This window comes from Dendronephthya gigantea, unplaced genomic scaffold (assembly GCF_004324835.1).
Source record: "Dendronephthya gigantea isolate DGI-Jeju-01 unplaced genomic scaffold, DenGig_1.0 000024F, whole genome shotgun sequence".
Lineage (NCBI taxonomy): Eukaryota > Metazoa > Cnidaria > Anthozoa > Malacalcyonacea > Nephtheidae > Dendronephthya > Dendronephthya gigantea.
In genome coordinates this window covers 1-22,160 of record NW_021163034.1, presented here as the reverse complement: position 1 = coordinate 22,160, position 22,160 = coordinate 1, and the positions used below count along the sequence as shown (strand labels likewise).

Here is a 22,160-nt window from a genome sequence, read left to right as displayed (position 1 = left end):
GAAGACCATGTGCTCGCTCTATTTTGACATTTTGTTGTTAATTAAAGCATAAGAGCCATCACTTTTGTTAAGTTACTCATTTTGCGGGTAACGTTTTGAATCACATACGCTGTGAGCCTGTGAAGTTATAATGTTAACATTTTTGTTAATGACCGTTAACCGGTCATTGATCTATCTAGAAGCATTCAGTTTAACCTAATATAGGTCAGTGTTCAGTGCTCATGATTCCGATATTTTCATGTCCGTCTGTTTTGATATATATTCTTCATACGAGGCTGTATAAATCATCTTCAATCAAAATCGAAATTTCATCAACCCATAATAAGGACAGTGGGTTAGTATTGCAAAGTTGGTGGAAGTAAGATATCAAGACTTTAGGACCACCTTGCCACGCAGAAAATTACAACTTCTATAGTACAAGCAGTAATCACAGATTAGTCTAGAATAGGTCAGTGATACGGATAATGACTGAATGCTTCGCTATATATTTTTAAATTTATTAACTAATATTTTCTTATAAGCCATGCTTGGTTTCATGTATAGATATTACATATTTTACACCTATACATACTACATGACTACACATCACCATATAGACTCGAACATGGTACACTGCATGTTTATACTTTTACGGATTTTAGAAAATACAATTAAGAGTACTGGAATAATCCCGCTGTTACCAATGACAACAAAGCGATTTTCCATCCCGTTTTTAGAGCACATGCTGATGATTTTTTAGATGTATGATTAGTGCCTGTGGGTCCAGTGGTTGGCTCTGCATGAAAAAAAGTTGTGTGGTTAGCAGAACTAACAGTAGGGAAAAAAAATACTTTAAACGAGTTGCTTCTCCGTAAAATATAAAAGTTATGAATGGAAGAGAACTCGTGCATGCACTCCCAAAGTATTTTACCTGTTACAATCAAAGTATCAGATTTTGAATCACTTCCAATAGAATTCTTTGCAACACAAACGTATGTTCCAGCATCATCCTTTTTCACATCTTGAATAGTGTGCATCTTGCTGTCTGCGATGCTGCTATTGCTACCACTTTTTTCTATTTTTATATCTGGTACCGGAAGACCATCAAATTCGCACGTGATGTTTACCAATTCACCAATTTTAGCTGTCTTTGGTGCGATGTTTATCGCTGTGATGATAGGCTTGTCTGAATGAGAAAATACAAAAAGTCCGAGAATGTAGTCTTTAGATTGAGGATATTGAGCTAAGTTAAATTAAACTTGAAGTTATGCTTACAATGAACTATTATTTCTATGGATTTTTCTTCATCACTGACAAGGTTTTTGGCTTCACATCTGTACGTTCCACTGTCCTTTTTTTCAATATTACTAATACTCAATGTTTGTCTTTCCCTCCGTTGGTTACTAATCTGTTTGCCATCTTTATACCAAGTCACAGTGGCTGGAGGATTGCTACCTTGTTCCGTACAAACACACGTGAAATTATCACCTTCTTTCACAATGACCTGGCTGGAACAGCTGACAGTCACTGCTGGCTTCACTGAAACGTAACAAAAACGTGCAACTGGTTGTCCAAGAGAAAATTAAAACAGTCTATTGTTAGAATTGGAATGCTTCGGTACCCCGCATGGAACACATCAATGGATAAGGGTAATTCACACATGACTAGATTCTAGAAAACTAAAATCAACCTGCAGTTACCTGCAATAAGAACTACAACTTCAGACTGAGTTGCTTTTCCGTAAAATATAAAAGTTATGAATTGAAGTGAACTCGTACATGCACTTCCAAAGTATTTTACCTGTTACAATCAAAGTAGCAGATTTTGAATCACTTCCAATCGAATTATTTGCAACACAAACGTATTCTCCAGCATCATCCTTTTTCACATCTTCAATAGTATGCATCTTGCTTCTGAAGACAGTATCGCTACCACTTTTTTCTATTTTTATATTTGGTTCTGGAAGACCATTGAATTCGCACGTGATGTTTACCGTTCCACCAACCCCAACTGTCTTTGGTGCGATGGTTATCGCTGTGATGATAGGCTTGTCTGAATGAGAAAACACAAAAAGTCCAAGAATTCAGTCTTTAGATTGAGGATATTGAGCTAAGTTAAATTAAACTTGAAGTTATGCTTACAATGAACTATTATTTCGATTGATTTTCTGTCGGTGTAGTGACTTTTCGCCACACATTCGTACGTTCCGGTGTCCTTTCTCATAACATTACGAAAACTCAAAGCTTGTCTTTCCTTTCCTTGCTCACTAATACTTCTGTTGTTCTTATACCAAATCACAGTGGCTGGAGGATTGCTGCCTTGTTCCGTACAAACACACGTGAAATGATCACCTTCTTTTACAATGAACGGGCTGGAACAGCTGACAGTCACCGCTGGCTTCACTGAAACGTAACAAAATCGTGCAACTGGTTGTCCAAGAGAAAATTAAAACAGGCTATTGCTATAATTGGAATGCTTCAGTACCCCGCATGGAACACATCAATGGATAAGGGTAATTCACACATGCCTAGATTCTAGAAAACTGAAAACCCCCTGTTTACCTGCAATAAGAACTACAACATCAGACTGACCGCATCCATCAGATGTTACGAGTGTAAATTTGTACGTTCCATTTTGAATCTGACTGACGTTATTCAAAACTAAAGTCGCTGGCTTTTCTATTTTGAAGTCGAGCGCGTTGCTTCTGTTCTCGACGGTACCGTCATCAATTATTCTCGCTAGTTGTACGGCCTTCTTCGAGCCCTCACCGCTAGTAAACGACCAAGACCGAAAACGCACGTTCGTCACATTGTCGTTGAACGACCATTCCAGTTTGGCCGTTGATCTCTTTACGAAAATCAGCCTGTTGCCAACAGGTGGTAGACGTATTTGTGCTCCTATTGGAAGCAGGTTTTGTAGGTTTTGTACTATACTGGGGGGCTGTGGGGATACATTCGTATAATACTGGGGGTTGTGGAATACATTCGTACAATACTGGGGGATTCTGGGGATACATTCGTACTATACTGGCTGAGGGGTTGAGGGATACATTTCCAAATAATTGAGGAGCCGTGTGGCAGCGTATTCGATCAACTTTTTACGAAATGTGAATGGTTAAGTAAATAACCTTAAATATATATGATATCTAACGTTTTATACCTTCGCTTGAAGTTGATAGAAAATTAAGAACGAATAGTCCAGTTATACCAAAGATGAAGTTTGCCATTTTGTAAGCCTTCGATCTGAAGATGAAGATGAAAGTGCTATAATTATAATAATAATGCAATAAAACGTTTTTATCACTACTCCAAACATTTTCGAAATCTTTCTTCGACAATTCTGACACGCCTAATTTGTATTTGCGATATAGATCAGATCATATTTCACATCCTGTTTTACGGTAATTCCGGCCACTGAAATTCTAGCTGAGTTCTGACTTCTCGTCGCAATATTGCATTGCCATTGATCATTACTACAGGCACGGCATATATTGGCCTGTATACAACGGCTTGAAAAATAATATTTCTCAATTAGAGATGACGTTGCAGTTTAATTTCGGTTTATTTAATCACGGGATCGATATCTTTGTCAAGCATCAAAAATGGCGTCTGAGGGCTACTGTTTATAATATTTGAGAAGAAGTGTCAGTACCTTTATCTGTCGGTATAGCCCGGTTGAGCAAATATGTGGCATAAATGTTATTGAGATACACATAACGAGCGTATAATGTCATCTGATAGACTGAAAATCACGTTTGCATGACGACAGAGTCTCGTTTGCATGACGACCGTTGTCTATAATAAACTGGCCCCATTGACAAAATATAAAGTAAGATTTGCCAACTGTCCAATTATGATCTTTAGTCTGAACTTGTGTTAGAACATTCGTTAGTTACAATAGCCAGTGAATTGCCAGTCAATACAAGGCATGAAATATGCTGATACACTGATATGTCAAATCGGTTACTGATAAACATAGGCTCGATGACATGGATATAGTCGATAGCATAATACTAATCATCATATTACAACTAACAAGTATAGTTTGTATTCGATAGATATGCGATATTCGAGAATAACAATACCTGAAGTAGTATGCTCCTGTGTGATCCAACAAACGGACAATATTTATCAGTTTTCGTTTATCCCTATATGATAGGTATTAAATCTTCTTTCACTTTCAATATTAAAATCATTTGTATTAAATGTAGTTAGTATGCGGTCCATGCAAACAACTCGATTGCGGTGTGGTCGACCGCCATATTTTTAAATGGGCGTCAATGTGTCCTTCATAGATATGGTGTGAATGTCGTTATTGAAGTGTGAGAAATATGATTGTTAGTTTGTTCGCATCATACTGGGCTTTAGCCCCACCAATAATTTTTCCGTAATTAGTCTTTAATTTTGAATATTTTTTAGTTAGCTCAAATTTACAAGCTAAAATTTACAAGCAATACAAGCGCCAAAGTGAGTCCAAACATGCTGGAAACCGGCTTTACATTGGACAAGCATTAGACCGTTAAAACAGCGTGGTTATCCATGTCAAAATATTTGACATCATAACCAAAGCATGGTTATATTGTTTAATGTTTGTATATGAGCGCCAAACATGCTGGAAACTTTGCATAGCGCAAGCATTTGACCATTAAAACAGCGTGGTTATCCATGTCAAAATATTTGACATCATAATTCATAACCAAAGCATGGTTATATTGTTTAATGTTTGTATATGAGCGCCAAACATGCTGGAAATTTTACATAGGACAAGCATTTGACCATTAAAACAGCGTGGTTATCCATGTCAAAATATTTGACATCATAACCAAAGCATGGTTATATTGTTTAATGTCTGTATATGAACGCCAAACATGCTGGAAACTTTACATAGGACAAGCTTTTGACCATTAAAATAGCGTGGTTATCCATGTCAAAATATTTGACATCATAACCAAAGCATGGTTATATTGTTTAATGTTTGTACATGAGCGCCAAACATGCTGGAAACCTTACATAGGACAAGCTTTTGACCATTAAAACAGCGTGGTTATCCATGTCAAAATATTTGACATCATAACCAAAGCATGGTTATAATGTTTAATGTTTGTATATGAACGCCAAACATGCTGGAAACTTTACATAGGAGAAGCATTTGACCATTAAAACAGCGTGGTTATCCATGTCAAAATATTTGACATCATAATCAAAGCATGCATGGTTATATTGTTTAATGTTTGTATGAGCGCCAAATATGCTGGAAACTTTACATTGGACAAGCATTTGACCATCAAAACAGCGTGGTTATTCATGTCAAAACATTTGACATCATAACCAAAGCATTGTTATATTGTTTAATGTTTGTATATGAGCGCCAAACATGCTGGAAACTTTACATAGGACAAGCATTTGACCATTAAAACAGCGTGGTTATCCATGTCAAAATATTTGACATCATAACCAAAGCATGGTTATATTGTTTAATGTTTGTACATGAGCGCCAAACATGCTGGAAACCTTTACATAGGACAAGCTTTTGACTATTAAAACAGCGTGGTTATCCATGTCAAAATATTTGACATCATAACCAAAGCATGGTTATATTGTTTAATGTTTGTATATTAACGCCAAACATGCTGGAAACTTTACATAGGACAAGCATTTGACCATTAAAACAGCGTGGTTATCCATGTCAAAATATTTGACATCATAACCAAAGCATGGTTATATTGTTTACTGTTTGTACATGAGCGCCAAATATGCTGAAAACTTTACATTGGACAAGCATTTGACCATTAAAACAGCGTGGTTATCCATGTCAAAATATTTGACATCATAACCAAAGCATGGTTATATTGTTTAATGTTTGTATATGAGCGCCAAACATGCTGGAAACTTTACATAGGACAAGCATTTGACCATTAAAACAGCGTGGTTATCCATGTCACAATATTTGACATCATAACCAAAGCATGGTTATATTGTAGAAAATAAATCAACACAGCCAGACATGAAAATATCGGAATCGTGAGCCAATCGCTGAATCGCTGTTGCAACGCTGGTTACCAGAAGTTCATGTATTTTTCTTTCTAGTTTTCTTCGCGTGAAAAAGTACGAAGGTCGAAGGCGCAGTTCAAAACAGCACGCATGTAGTATTCCAAGGGAATGAGTGATAATGCTTGACCACTGAGTGCTTCGTTTTATATTTCTAAATTTATTAACTGATATATTTCTTATAGGCTATATAGAGAACTTTCAAGGTTTCATGCATATTATATATTTTGTACCTATTACCTATATCTCTTTTTCAAAACAAATTATTATAGACACACCGCTATATATAACGAACACGGTACACTGAGATATATTACAGTACACTGCGGTATATTACATGCAGTTATAGAAGATACAATTAAGAGTACGAGAATAATCCCACTGCCACCAATGACAGCAAAGCGATGTTCCATTCTGTTCTTGGACGATATGCTGATGCTGTAGTTGGGGTTGTGGTTGGCGCTGGAAAAAAATAGCAGAACTAACATAGGGAAACAAAAAATACTTTACTATAACGAGTTGCTTCTCCGTAAAATATAAAAGTGATGAATGGAAGAGAACTCCTACATGCACCAAAATATTTTACCTGTTACCATCAAAGTAGCAGATTTTGAATCACTTCCAATAGAATTCGTTGCAACACAAACGTATGTTCCAGCATCATCACTTTCCACATCTTTAATAGTGTGCATCTTGCTTGTGAAGACAGTATCGCTACCACTTTTTTCTATTTTTATATTTGGTTCAGGAAGACCATCAAATTTGCACGTGATGTTTACCGTTTCACCAACTTTAGCTGTCTTTGGTGCGATGGTTATCGCTGTGATGATAGGCTTGTCTGAATTCAATTTAAACATGTATGTAAAAGAATGTGTATGTGTCTACATGTATGTAAGAAACATAATATTGAATACAATCCCGAACGCTGGCAAAATACACATTTCTCTATATTGATAGATTTCGCCTGCAAATTCAGACATTGTAAGCATTGTAAGGGGGGAAGAAACGTTGAGAGGGTGGAACATGAGACCTGAACTTCCTCGTTGAAGGAAGGTTCGACACTCTCATTAGGGAGAGAAATAACTGGAACTTGCCCCTTGAAATTTAGATCCCGAGATCTCTTTGTTTAAGGCGACGAACCCTCGACCTAGGGTAGGGGACGAGCTCTGACAATGATCTGCTTCCGCATGCTGGCTCACCTGAAGCATTTGAATACTTCTGTCACATATAGACACTTGTGATGTTTAGCATCAAGAAAGTCGTATGTCGGCGTTGGTCGCAATTTCTGGTATTTCAGTAAAAGGCGCGTTACCACAGATTCATACAAAAATCAGAGAAAATTTCCTGTTAATATATCCTAGTATTCTCGCTTTGGATATTTAATTTGTTGATATCAATCCTTCCTTCCAGCTTAAACATTACAGAATTATGCCAGCAGAATTCTGTCATGTGATAGTTTGTAATATATGGATATATTCTGCATGGTTGCCTTGGTTGGAGTCTTGGAGGTAACCGATAATTAATAGGTGCTAACTTATACCATAGAAGCTGTAATTTTCTGCGTGGCAAAGTAGTACTATAAAGTTTTGATATCTTACTTCCACCAACTTTGCAATACTAACCCACTGTTCTTATTATGGTTTGATGAAATTTCGATTTTGATTGAAGATGATTTACTACAGCCTCGTATATGAAGAATAAAAAAAAAAAAAAAAAAAAATATATATATATATATATATATCAACAAAGCCGGACATGAAAATATCGGAATCATGATCCAATCGCTGTTGCAACTCTGGTTACCAGAGGCTTATGTCTTTTTCTTTCTAGTTTTCTCCACGTGAAATAAGTACGAAAATAATCACAGTTCAAACCACGCGTGACGTATTCCAAGGGAATATTGACCATTCTTTATATATTAATATAGATCACTGACCTATATTAGACTGAATGCTTCTAGATTGATCACTGACCTACATAGTCTAGTATAGGTCAGTGATATAGATAATGACTGAGTGCTTCACTATATATTTTTAAATTTATTAACTAATATTTTCTGATAAGCCATGCTTGGTTTCATGTATAGATATTATATATTTTACACCTATACATACTACATGACTACACATCGTCATATAGACTCGAACATGGTACACTGCATGTTTATACTTTTATATTTTATAAAATACAATTAAGAGTACTGGAATAATCCCGCTGTTACCAATGACAACAAAGCGATTTTCCATTCCGTTTTCAGAGCACATGCTGATGCTTTTAATGTACTATTAGTGCTTGTGGGTCCAGTGGTTGGCTGTGTGGTTGTGGTTAGCAGAACTAACAGTAGGGAAACAAAAAATACTTTACTATAACGAGTTGCTTTTCCGTAAAATATAAAAGTTATGAATTTAAGAGAACTCGTGCATGCACTACCAAAGTATTTTACCTGTTACAGTCAAAGTAGCAGATTTTGAATCACTTCCAATAGAATTCTTTGCAACACAAACGTATTCTCCAGTATCATTCTTTTTCACATTTTGAATAGTATGCATCTTGCTGTCTGCGATGCTGCTATTGCTGCCACTTTTTTCTATTTTTATATCTGGTTCAGGAAGACCATCAAATTCGCACGTGATGTTTACCATTACGCCAACTTTAACTGTCTTTGGTGCGATGGTTATCGCTGTGATGGTAGGCTTGTCTGAATGAGAAAATACAAAAAGTCCGAGAATGCAGTCTTTAGATTTAGGATATTGAGCTAAGTTAAATTAAACTTGAAGTTATGCTTACAATGAACTATTATTTCGATCGATTTTTTATCATTACTGACGGTGTTTTTGGCTTCACATCTGTACATTCCACTGTCCTTTTTCTCAATATTACTGATACTCAATGTTTGTCTTTCCTCCCGTTGGTCACTTATCTGTTTGCCATCTTTATACCAAGCCACAGTGGCTGGAGGATTGCTACCTTGTTCCGTACAAACACACGTGAAATGATCACCTTCTTTTACAATGACCGGGCTGGAACAGCTGACAGTCACCGTTGGCTTCACTGAAACGTAACAAAATCGGGCAACTGGTCGTCGAAGAGAAATTAAAATAGTCTGATTGTTATAATTGGAATGCTTCAGTACCCCGCATGGAACATATCAATGAATAAGGGTAATTCACACATGCCTAGATTCTAGAAAACTGAAAACTACCTGTTTACCTGCAATAAGAACTACAACATCATACTGAGTTGCATTTCCGTAAAATATAAAAGTTATGAATGAAAGAAAACTTGTGCATGCACTACCAAAATATTTTACCTGTTACAATCAAAGTAGCAGATTTTGAATCACTTCCAATAGAATTATTTGCAACACAAACGTATGTTCCAGCATCATCCTTTTTCACATCTTTAATAGTATGCATCTTGCTTGTGAAGACAATATCGCTACCACTTTTTTCTATCTTTATATCTGGTTCAGGAAGACCATCAAATTTGCACGTGATGTTTACCGTTCCACCAATCCCAACTGTCTTTGGTACGATGTTTATAGCTGTGATGATAGGCTTGTCTGAATGAGAAAATACAAAAAGTCCGAGAATGCAGTCTTTAGATTGAGGATATTGAGCTAAGTTAAATTAAACTTGAAGTTATGCTTACAATGAACCATTATTTCGATCGATTTTTCATCATTACTGACGGTGTTTTTGGCTTCACATCTGTACATTCCACTGTTCTTTTTTTCAATATTACTGAAACTTAATGTTTGTCTTTCCTTCCGTTTGTCACTTATCAGTTTGCCATCTTTATACCAAGCCACAGTAGCTGGAGGATTGCTACCTTGTTCCGTACAAACACACGTGAAACGATCACCTTCTTTTACAATGACCAGGATGGAACAGCTGACAGTCACCGTTGGCTTCACTGAAACGTAACAAAATCGTGCAACTGGTTGTCCAAGAGAAAATTAAAACAGTCTATTGTTAGAATTGGAATGCTTCAGTGGGGTCCCCGCAAGGAACACATCAATGGATAAGGGTAATTCAGACATGCCTAGATTCTAGAAAACTAAAAACCACCTAAACACCTGCAATAAGAACTACAACATCATACTGAGTTGCATTTCCGTAAAATATAAAAGTTATGAATGAAAGAGAACTCGTGCATGCACTACCAAAGTATTTTACCTGTTACAGTCAAATTATCAGATTTTGAATCACTTCCAATATAATTCTCTGCAACACAAACGTATGTTCCAGCATCATCCTTTTTCACATCTTTAATAGTATGCATCTTGCTTCTGAAGACAATATCGCTTCCACTTTTTTCTATTTTTATATTTGGTTCAGGAAGACCATCAAATTTGCACGTGATGTTTACCGTTCCACCAACCCCGATTGTCTTTGGTGCGATGGTTATCGCCGTGATGATAGGCTTGTCTGAATGAGAAAATACAAAAAGTCCGAGAACGCAGTCTTTAGATTGGAGATATTGAGCTAAGTTGAATTAAACTTGAAGTTATGCTTACAATGAACTATTATTTCGATTGATTTTCTGTCAGTGAAGCGACTTTTGGCAACACATTCGTACGTTCCAGCGTCCTTTCTCATAACATTATGAAAACTCAAAGCTTGTCTTTCCTTTCCTTCCTCACTAATATTTTTGTTGTTCTTATACCAAATCACAGTGGCTGGAGGATTGCTACCTTGTTCCGTACAAACACACGTGAAATGACTACCTTCTTTTATAACGAACGGGCTGGAACAGCTGACAGTCACTGCTGGCTTCGCTAAAACGTATAACAAAATCGTGCAACTGCATGGTTGTCCAAGAGAAAATTAAAACAGTCTATTGCTATAATTGGAATGCTTCAGTACCCCGCAAGGAACACATCAATGGATAAGGGTAATTCACACATGACTAGATTCTAGAAAACTAAAAACTACCTGTTTACCTGCAATAGAAGCTACAACTTCAGACTGACCGCATCCATCAGATGTTACGAGTGTAAATTTGTACGTTCCATTTTGAATTTGACTGACGTTATTCAAAACTAAAGTCGCTGGCTTTTCTATTTTGAAGTCGAGCGCGTTGCTTCTGTTCTCGACGGTACCGTCATGAATTATTCTCGCTAGTTGTACGGCCTTCTTCGAGCCCTCACCGCTAGTAAACGACCAAGACCGAAAACGCACGTTCGTCACATTGTCGTTGAACGACCACTCCAGTTTGGCCGTTGATCTCTTTACGAAAATCAGCCTGTTGCCAACAGGTGGTAGACGTATTTGTGCTCCTATTGAAAGCAGGTTTTGTAGGTTTTGTACTATACTGGGGGGTTGTGGGGATACATTCGTACAATACTGGGGGTTGTGGAATACATTCGTACAATACTAGGGGGTTCTGGGGATACATTCGTACTATACTGGCTGGGGGGTTGAGGGATACATTTCCAAATAACTGAGGAGCCGTGTGACAGCGTCTTCGATCAACTTTTTACGAAATGTGAATGGTTTAACTAAATAACCAGAAATATTTGATCTAACGTTTTATACCTTCGCTTGAAGCTGATAGAAAATTAAGAACGAATAGTCCAGTAATACCAAAGATGAAGTTTGCCATTTTGTAAGCCTTCGATCTGAAGATGAAGATGAAGATGAAAATGCAATGATATAATTATAATAATAATGATTAATGTAATAAAATGTTTTTATCACTACTCCAAACATTTTCGAAATCTTTCTTCGGCAAGTCGGACACGCCTAATTTGTACTTGCGATAGTTCAGATCATATTTATTTTCACTCTTTTGTTTACGGTTATTCCCATCAATAACTATGTTCCCATGCACTAAAATTCTAGCTGATTGCTGAGTTCTCGTCGCAATATTGCATTGCCATTGATCATTACTACAGGCACGGCATATATTGGCCTGTATACAACGGCTTGAAAAATAATATTTCTCAATTACAGATGCCGTTGCAGTTTAATTTCGGTTTATTTAATCACGGGATCGATATCTTTGTCAGACATTAAAAAAGGCGTCTGAAGTCTGCTTTTTAGAATATTTGAAAAGCAGTGTCAGTTCCTTTATTTGTCTGTATATGCCCGGTTGGGCAAATATGTGGCATAAATGTTATTGAGATATATATAGCGAGCGTATAATGTCATCTGATAGACTGAAAATCACGTTCGCATGACGAACAGAGTCTCGTTTGCATGACGACCGTAGTCTGTAATAAACTGACCCCATTGACAAAATATAAAGTAAGATTTGCCAACTGTCCAATTATGATCTTTAGTCTGAACTTGTATTAGAATATTCGTTAGTTACAATAGCCAGTGAATTGCCAGTTAAAACAGGGCATGAAATATGCTGATACATTGATATGACTCATATGTCAAGTCGGTGTTATCAACATAGGCTCGATAACATGGATTTTTTCGAAGCATAATACTAAATCTATAAATCATCATAACAACTAACAAGTATAGTCCGTATTCAATAGATATGCGATATTCGAGAATAACAATACCTGAAGTAGTATGCTCCTGTGTGATCCAACAAACGGACAATATTTATCAGTTTTCGTTTATCCCTATATGAAAGGTATTAAATCTTCTTTAACTTTCAATATTAAAATAATTTTGTATTGAATTTAGTTCGTATGCAAATCAACCCGACAGTGGTGTGGTGACTGTGGTCGACCGCAATGTTTTTAAATGGGGTCAATGTGTCGTTCATAGATATGGTGTGATTTACTAAATGTCGTTATTGAAGTGTGAGAAATATGATTGCGGTGCCCGCGCCAAGTTTGGCACCGCATTATATTCTGCGTCACTGCGTGTGAGTTAGTTTGTTAGTTTTTCGCATCAATACGTTTCTAAATTTCATATATAATACAGGTCAATTGAATCGCTTTAAATAATATAGAGGAAGTGATATAAACACATTCCTTATAACCATAATTCCGCCACTACATGCATGCATAAAATTATATTATGAAACATATTGAACAAAATTGGTGAGCTCGCGGTACCTTGGCAGTGATGCAAGCTAAAGTGAAGACAAGATAAAGCACCATAATATATGAGAGCAAATCTACTCATCTTAATCAGTGGACACAAGTCTTGAGAAACCTACACAGACAAAAGTATAACCTCTCTATATTGATAAATTTCGCCTGCAAATTCAGTCTCATATAGACACTTGTGATGTTTAACATCAAGAAGTCGTATGTTGGCGTTGGTCGCAATTTCTGGTATTTCAGTAAAAGGCGTTACCACAGATTCATACATAGCCTGTGCACATCCTGTAGTATTACGCTGTACTACAGGTACAGCGTAATACTACAGGACGTGCACAGGCTAATTCATACAAAAATCAGAGAAAATCTCCTGTTGATATATCCTAGTAATATTAATCTTTTCTTCCGGCTTAAACATTACAGAATTAAGCCAGCATGAAAGGAGGTAACTGATAAATAATAGGTGCTAATTTATACTATAGAAGACTCCAGTAATTTTCTGCGTGGCAAGGTGGTCCTAAAGTTTTGAAATATTACTTCCACCAACTTTGCAATACTAACCCTCTGTTCTTATTATGGGTTGATGAAATTTCGATTTTGATTGAAGATGATTTATACAGCCTCGTATGAAGAAATATATCAACAAAGCCGGACATGAAAATATCGGAATCATGAGGCAATCGCTGTTGCAACTCTGGTTACCAGAAGTTCATGTATTTTTCTTGCTAGTTTTCTTCGCGTGAAATAAATACGAAAATAATCACAGTTCAAAACAGCACGCGTGCATGTAATATTCCAAGGGAATGTGTGCATGATAATGCTTGACTACTGACCACTGACACTGCTTCGTTTTATATTTGTAAATTTAGTAACTGATATATTTCTTATAGGCTATATATATAGAGAACTTGCAAGGTTTCATGTATATTATATATTTTATACCTATTACCTATATCTCTTTTTCAAAACAAATTATTATAGACACACCGCCATATATAACGAACAGGGTACACTGAGATATATTACGGTACACTGCGGTATATTACAGTTATAGAAGATACAATTAAGAGTACGAGAATAATCCCACTGCCACCAATGACAGCAAAGCGATGTTCCATTCTGTTCTTGGACGATATGCTGATGCTGTAGTTGTGGTTGTGGTTGGCGCTGGAAAAAAATAGCAGAACTAACATAGGGAAACAAAAAATACTTTACTATAACGAGTTGCTTCTCCGTAAAATATAAAAGTGATGAATGGAAGAGAACTCGTACATGCACTTCCAAAATATTTTACCTGTTACAATCAAAGTAGCAGATTTTGAATCACTTCCAATAGAATTCTCTGCAACACAAACGTATGTTCCAGCATCATCACTTTCCACATCTTTAATAGTATGCATCTTGTTTGTGAAGACGACATCGCTACCACTTTTTTTTATTTTTATATTTGGTTTAGGAAGACCATCAAATTCGCACGTGATGTTTACCAATTCACCAACTTTAGCTGTCTTTGGTGCAATGGTTATCACTGTGATGGTGGGCTTGTCTGAATGAGAAAATACAAAAAGCTCAAGAATGCAGTCTTTAGATTGATGATATTGAGCTAAATTGAATTAAACTTGAAGTTATGCTTACAATGAACTATTATTTCGATTGATTTTCTGTCAGTTAAGTGACTTTTGCATGGCTACACATTCGTACGTTCCAGCGTCCTTTCTCATGACATTATGAAAACTCAAAGCTTGTCTCTCCTTTCCTTGCTCACTAATATTTTTGTTGTTCTTATACCAAATCACAGTGGCTGGAGGATTGCTGCCTTGTTCCGTACAAACACACGTGAAATTATCACCTTCTTTTACAACGACCGGGCTGGGACAGCTGACAGTCACCGTTGGCTTCACTGAAACGTAACAAAATCGTGCAACTGGTTGTCCAAGAGAAAATTAAAACAGTCTATTGTTAGAATTGGAATGCTTCCGTACCCCGCAAGGAACACATCAATGGATAAAGGTAATTCATACATAACTAGATTCTAGAAAACTAAAAACCACCTGTTTACCTGCAATAAGAACTACAACATCAGACTGACCGCATCCATCAGATGTTACGAGTATAAACTTGTACGTTCCATTCTGAATCTGACTGACGTTATTCAAAACTAAAGTCGCTGGCTTTTCTATTTCGAAGTCGAGCGCGTTGCTTTTGTTCTCGACGGTACCGTCATCAATTATTCTCGCTAGTTCTACGGCCTTCATCGAGCCGTTACCGCTAGTAAACGACCAAGACCGAAAACGCACGTTCGTCACATTGTCGTCGAACGACCACTCCAGTTCGGCCGTTGATCCGTTTACGAAAATCAGCCTGTTGCCATCAGGTGGGAGACGTATTTGTGCTCCTATTGAAAGCAGATGAAAGATAAAATAAGAATGTGGAAACATTAATCTCTTGCACTTTTCGCTGATCAAAAACTGAAAAGGATACATGAAGCTTGCGTATTCCACACCGGATTTGAGCGAAACGAAAAGACCGTGGCATGGTTAAGTAAATATGTTCGACATTCTAACCACACTATAGCAACAAGCTAAACAAGTCGTATCGAAGAAGTTGTTTGAACAAAATAGCGATTTCCCCCCTCAGAATTTATGCCCTTAGAAAACGAAAACGCAGCTAAGGTTTTGTATTATACTGGGAGGTTGTGGTGATACATTCGTACAATACTGGGGGATTATCCCCATGCAGACTGTGGGGGTACATTTCCAAATAACCGAGGAGCCGTGTGGCAGTGTTTTGGATCAACGTTTTACAAAATGTGAATGGTTTAAGTAAATAACCATAAATATATGATATCTAACGTTATATACCTTCGATTGAAGCTGATAGAAAATTAAGAACGAATAGTCCAGTTATACCAAAGATGAAGTTTGCCATTTTGTAAGCCTTTGATCTGAAGATGAAGGTGAAAATGCAATGATATAATTATAATAATAATGTAATAAAACGTTTTTATCACTACTCCAAACATTTGCGAAATCTTTCTTCGACAATTCTGACACGCCTAATTTGTACTTGCGATATAGATCAGATCATATTTCACATCCTGTTTTACGGTAATTTCCACTAAAATTCTAGCTGAGTTCTCGTCTGCATTGAAATTTGAGATTACTTTCAGTGCCCACGCTTTCACTGGAAGAGAATTTTCGGCATTTCACACAAAGACAAACTTTATCGTGCATTTTTAGCATGCCAAACAATTACTTGAGCAATTTAAACAATCAATTTTGCATTGGCATTGATATCAAGTATTCTATTATGATACCTAAGACAATATCTCTCCATGAACATATTAAATACACCGCGTATCAATCGTGATGTCGCGAAGACGCTGGCGGTATTTTCATTTGCTTATTAAACACGCTTTCTTATCTACGCAAATATGTAGAGCGTCTTTGTTAAGAATTACATAAAAAAATTAAGAAAAGGCAAGATATCCTTGGTATTATCAATGCAGTGAAAGTTAACAAGCGTCTCACCTATAAATATATAGGCTATATTCGAATCGCAGACGATCATCAAATGCAAATATATTAGTACCACTACCGGCCTTGTCTTGGAACCATTACTACAGGCACGGCATATATTGGCCTGTATACAACGGCTTGAAAAATAATATTTCTCAATTAGAGATGCCGTTGCAGTTTAATTTCGGTTTATTTAATGATTTTAATCACGGGATCGATATCTTTGTCAAGCATTAAAAATGGCGTCTGAGGGCCACAGTTTATAATATTTGAGAAGCAGTGTCAGTTCCTTTATCTGTCTGTATATGCCCGGTTGGGCAAATATGTGGCATAAATTTTATTGAGATGTATGCACGAGCGTATAATGTCATCATAGACTGAGTCACACCGCGAACGTGCTAGCGCGCTATTAAACAAGTCTCGTTTGCATGACGACTGTAGTCTATATAATAAACTGACCCCATTGATAAAATATAAAGCAAGATTTGCCAACTGTCCAATTATGATCTTTAGTCTGAACTTGTATCAGAACATTCGTTAGTTACAATAGCCAGTGAATTGCCAGTTAAAACAGGGCATGAAATATGCTGATACATTGATATGTCAAGTCGGTGTTATCAACATAGCCATAGGCTCGATAACATGGATATAGTCGATAGCAAGATACTATCATCATAACAACTAACAAGTATAGTCTGTATTCGATAGCTATGCGATATACGAGAATAACAATACCTGAAGTAGTATGCTCCTGTATGATCCAACAAACGGACAATATTTATCAGTTTTCGCCTTTATCCTTGCTATCCTTTCGTTTATGATACGTAAGCTTCTTTCGCTTTCAATATTTAAAAAATTTTGTATTGAATGTAATTAGTATGCAAATCAACCCCAACACTCCGACAGTGGTGTTACCATCGACCGCCATGTTTTTAAATGACCCTTAAATGGGGGTCAATGTGTCGTTCATAGATATGGTGTGAGTGTCGTTATTGAAGTGTGAGAAATATGATTTTTTAATAATCAACAAATTTGCAACGCAGGGTCGAAGCAAAATCTGTTAGGAAGCGCATCGGTCACTAGCTATATCCTTTCCCGGATGGTAAGCCGTGAGCGTTGACAATAATATAAAAACAGTGCTGAAAAACCCTCAATGCTAGAAAGAAGTCATGGAGAGAACGATAATATAAGAACGATAAAATCTTTACAAGGCAAAACAGTTAATACCAGTATTTATTTATTATTTATATAATCAGCATAACCATCCACATAATCATCATTTTGTTGATCAGTCCATCTTGCATGTAGAGATCATCGGTAGTAAACAATCAAGACCGGCCCTCGTTTCTGGCTAAGAGTGATTCATAAGGGTTATCAGGGTCTCTTCTTCGGCTCAAAGACGCGTAGGCGGGGTCGGGTGCAGCAGGTATTTCTGGTCCAGGTTCTGGTTCGTTTCGCGGTTCTCGTTCGTTTCGCGGTTCCGGTTCGTTTCGCTCCACGAGTTCGTAATCTTCGTTTAAAGGAGCTTGTGGGACTTCGTACTCACCCACGCCTGCATGTAAGATCAAATCGAATGGTTAAATATTCAGTTGGTCTTACGTAGCAATATTTCTCCATGAAATATTTCTAACATATGCAGCATGCTCTCAACAAACCTCTAAGTTCTTTAAGGCTTTTATATCAAAAACGAGTATGAAAGATCCCACATAACTTGGCTATATGTTTTGAAATCATGGCTGTGTGTGTATGACTTACGTGAATTAATATTGTGATGGTACTACCCTGTATTCCCATAGTGGGATTCGAACCCGAGCCTTTTGGCTCACTTAGTCCAATGCTCAATCAACATTGACCTAGTGAACTTAAACTTTTTTAGGTCTTGAAACATTCATCAGCTGGTAGTTTCCTTAGCTGGAGATGAATCGACTGACTCGAAATTGCAGATCTAAAATTATCTGAATGGCTTCAACTAATTTATATGTTAATTCTTGTGTGGCAAAAATTTGTGAATATACTTCGTTGATTTACCGGGCTGTCCTCTTTGACGATTATCTTTGTCCTTTTTCTTCCCCCGAATACATCTCCCAGATCGACGAAGATAATAAATGATACAACAGATGGCAACAAACAAGAAACCTATTACTGACGGTGTAATAATATAAACCATGCGAACTTTGTCTTCGGCGGCCGATTGAATTTGTCTATCTGAAACCAAATTTCTGGTATTAGTCTCTTGTGCAATATAACTTGTAGTCGCGTAATGGATAATAATATTTACTGATATATCTTTTATTCTACATTATATATGATATTTACAATGGAATCGAAGTCCATTACTAGCTAATAACACAATGGTTAGCAATGATTGGTGCATGTAAATGGGTGTATGGTCGCTATATCCAGTTGTTATTAGAACAAAGATGATCAAATGAATCCCATGTTCCAGTGTTTTACCTGCAAGAGCCAAAGAAGCAGATTTTGAGTCAATTCCATGTTTATTCTCTGCTACGCATCTATATGTTGCTGCGTCGCGTTTGTTCACATCACGAATGGTATGTTCCTTGCTTGTAAAGACAACATTGGTACCATTTTTCTCTATGGTAAATACTGGTTCAGGGTGAGCATAGGATTCGCATGTGATGGTAACCGTTCCACCAACTGAAACTGTTGCTGGTTCAATTGTTATGGTAGTATTGGTAGGTTTATCTGCATTGTGGGTGACAAAAAAGTTCTACTATAGTTATATGACTATACGTTGCAGAGAGAATTTCAGGTAGTTAAACATATTGAAGTTGTTTATGCTTACACTGAACTATTATTTCTATGGATTCTTCTTCATCACTGACGAGGTGTTTGGCTTCACATCTGTACGTTCCATTGTCGTCTCTTTCAATATTACTGAGACTCAATGTTTGTCTTTCCTTTTGTTGGTCAGTAATCTGTTTGCCATCTTTATACCAAGTCAGAGTGGCTGGAGGATTGCTACCTTGTTCCGTACAAACACACGTGATATTATCACCTTCTTTTGCAATGACCTGGCTGGAACAGCTGACAGTCACTGTTGGTAAAACTAGAACATAATAAAATGACTGATTGTCCCAAAAAAATTTAAAAATCTTTTTTTTTCATTTTTAATTAACACACATTTAGAATTAGAGCAGAAATGCAGATATTTTTCAGACTACTTAATAGTATAAATTCTACTAATTAATATGTGCATGATTGTAAAACTTTAACATGGCACACACCTCTGAATTGAACGATATAGTTTGTTAGATTTCTGTTTTATATTATGTTTTTAGGTGATAGCCTGTCAATTTACCTGCAATACGAACCAGCACGTCCGACTGACCACAGTCTTCAGATGTGACAAGTATAAACCTGAACTCTCCATTATAATTCTGACTGACGTTTTTTAACACTAACGTCGCTGGCTTTTCTATTTCAAAGTCAAGCGGGCTGTTTTGATTCACGACAACGCCATCATCAACTATTCTCGCCAGTTCTACAGCATTTTGCGAGCCGTCGCCGCTTGAAAAGGCCCAATAGCGAAACTGCTCTTCTGATAAGCCATCGCTGACTGACCACTGTATTTTTGCTGTGGATCCATTTACGAAAACCAAGTTGTCGCCGTCGAGTGGTGGACTTAATTTGCCTAAACAGAACGCAAAACAAAAGTCTAAAAAGATAGTTAGGACGCGTTGTTCCAAAAACATTAACCTTTAATCTTTGGCGTTTTTGGCGAAAGCTAAATTCAGGGGAGCAAAAACCGCGGCTAGCTCTTTCTTATATATAACCCCCAGTGGCAGTGACGGCTTTTCGCCCGCCAGTGAAGGTCCGCCCTTCCCAACTAATAACTCTTAAAAGAAGACAGAAAGGATGATATAAAGGTTGCATATAACGTCAGTTTTGATTTGAGCGAAGGCCGCTATAGGTTGTTAATTATTAAAATCACGTCAAGCGTTGTAAGCCAAATTAGGCAACATCCAGTGTTAAGAGAATTGCTTTGCCTTCGAAAACATTTACCACATTCATGATTCATATCTCGCGAGAATATACCTTTGCACGAAGCTATTAGAACATTTAGAACAATTAAGGCGGCAATTCCGAAGATGAAGTTTGCCATTACGTGAAGAGTTCAAACTAAAAAAGAAGTGAAAATACAATATGTTTATCCGGTATAATACATATAATAAAATATTAATTATATATTATGAATCTTGGCCGGAGCACTTCTCTTGCATGATCGTTCATCGTCTTCATACAATTTTGACACTCCCAATTTGTAATCGCCGTATGCTATGTTTTATATCCTTTTCAAAAACATCCACACATGATATTTTCACGGTGAAATACTGCCCACACTCACTTGAACTAAATTATCCCTTCTCATATTGCATCAGCCTGCGTCTCTGGATCAAACAAAAGGTGGATCGCAACAAATAACACAGACACAGTATTCCGGGAAAATTTCTACTTTTCGCAATAACAGTACAAACTTTCGTACTATTTATATGTGTTAATTCATAACTACATGCAGCATATAGAAGCTGGGGAAATTCAGTACTTCTCAAACACGACACCAAGAATTCAATAATCCTGTTCAATTTCCATTTTGTTCACCACAGTCTGAGTCGGCTGAGTCGCAGCAAAATCGCACACAATTCGACCGTTTTTCGTCGGTTTAGCAAATAAATCTGTGGCAATATATGCATTAGAATTGAAGGGTATTAGAATTCTATGGTGGAGCATATGTCTAATGGCATTATAACACATATTGACAGAAATTAAAATGCAAAGTTTGCAAACACTTCGCATAACAAGTTGACTTAGATCATATACACATAAACCACTTTGCTAGATCAAAAAACAAAAGTCCTCGCTTAGCCGTGTCTAAATTATTTAGTCTGAGCTCGTTATGAAATACTCTTCACAATGGCCATTCGGTGAAAGTATAGATAGGAAGGAAATCTATTATTCTACTATTTCTTTCATTCAAGGAAATGAAAGAAATAGTCATAATATGCTGATGCAATTTCAAATAAGCTTCAATCACAGACAATTAAGTGCAATACAAAACCAATAGCTGTATATTGAAGTAGACCTATACCTGGTACTTCGAAGTAGTTTATTAATACTCCCACGAGGTCCACCAAACGTAACAATGACCAATATTCATCAATTCTCGTTTATATGATCTAAGCTTCTTTCACTTTCTGTTTTGATTTGAATATATATAATATATCATTCTGACTCGCGCGGTTTCCCGCGTGGTTTTGCATTTAGTTTAGGAAAATGCATAAGCGACAGGAGAAGAAAACAGGCTAAAATCCCAATTGATATCACCTCGATTTCGTCTGTGACGTACTCGATTTTGGAATGTACATATTCTCTCAAATTCTTACGCATGCAGGATGCGACCACTTGAGTTTTGCTATTTCTGAACTTTAACTCTAGCACAAGTTGTTCACATTTTGTTCAGCAGTCTTTCTGCAATCGTAATTTTTTTTCAATGTTTTGTTATTCGCCTTAAAGACACTTGAACCTAGCCTTGGTACATATTCTCTCAAATTCTTACGCATGCAGGATGCGACCACTTGAGTT

The 22,160-nt window shown here is 36.9% G+C and overlaps 2 protein-coding genes across 2 annotated transcripts; both read right to left on the bottom strand.

Annotated features, from left to right (window-relative positions):
• Window positions 1-568: 568 nt before the first annotated feature.
• LOC114522831 (peroxidasin homolog) lies at window positions 569-4,147 on the bottom strand. The gene is made up of 8 exons (XM_028543585.1): window positions 4,064-4,147; window positions 3,139-3,221; window positions 2,541-2,876; window positions 2,121-2,381; window positions 1,780-2,031; window positions 1,255-1,518; window positions 911-1,165; window positions 569-775 (listed from the first exon to the last, which is right to left on the bottom strand). The coding sequence occupies exons 2-8, from the start codon at window positions 3,203-3,205 to the stop codon at window positions 651-653; spliced, it is 1,560 nt and encodes a 519-aa protein (XP_028399386.1). The 5' UTR covers window positions 3,206-3,221; window positions 4,064-4,147; the 3' UTR covers window positions 569-650.
• Window positions 4,148-6,217: 2,070 nt separating this feature from the next.
• On the bottom strand, window positions 6,218-17,446 carry LOC114522919 (hemicentin-1-like). Its single transcript, XM_028543701.1, has 13 exons — window positions 17,292-17,446; window positions 15,900-15,982; window positions 10,972-11,307; window positions 10,546-10,806; window positions 10,205-10,456; window positions 9,678-9,941; window positions 9,337-9,588; window positions 8,814-9,077; window positions 8,470-8,724; window positions 8,228-8,360; window positions 8,004-8,008; window positions 6,613-6,864; window positions 6,218-6,488 (listed from the first exon to the last, which is right to left on the bottom strand). Exons 2-13 carry the CDS (start codon window positions 15,964-15,966, stop codon window positions 6,385-6,387), a joined length of 2,445 nt encoding a protein of 814 aa, XP_028399502.1. The 5' UTR covers window positions 15,967-15,982; window positions 17,292-17,446; the 3' UTR covers window positions 6,218-6,384.
• Window positions 17,447-22,160: the final 4,714 nt, after the last annotated feature.

Coding starts and splice junctions, on each gene's coding strand:
- LOC114522831 (XM_028543585.1), bottom strand. CDS start 3,205: ATGGCAAACTTCATCTTTGGTATAACTGGACTATTCGTTCTTAATTTT. Junction 2,877..3,138: donor TCTATCAACTTCAAGCGAAG/GTATAAAACGTT, acceptor TGCTTCCAATAG/GAGCACAAATACGTCTACCA. Junction 1,519..1,779: donor TGCTACTTTGATTGTAACAG/GTAAAATACTTT, acceptor GTTACGTTTCAG/TGAAGCCAGCAGTGACTGTC.
- LOC114522919 (XM_028543701.1), bottom strand. CDS start 15,966: ATGGCAAACTTCATCTTTGGTATAACTGGACTATTCGTTCTTAATTTT. Junction 10,807..10,971: donor AGTTGTAGCTTCTATTGCAG/GTAAACAGGTAG, acceptor TATACGTTTTAG/CGAAGCCAGCAGTGACTGTC. Junction 9,078..9,336: donor TGCTACTTTGATTGTAACAG/GTAAAATATTTT, acceptor GTTACGTTTCAG/TGAAGCCAACGGTGACTGTC.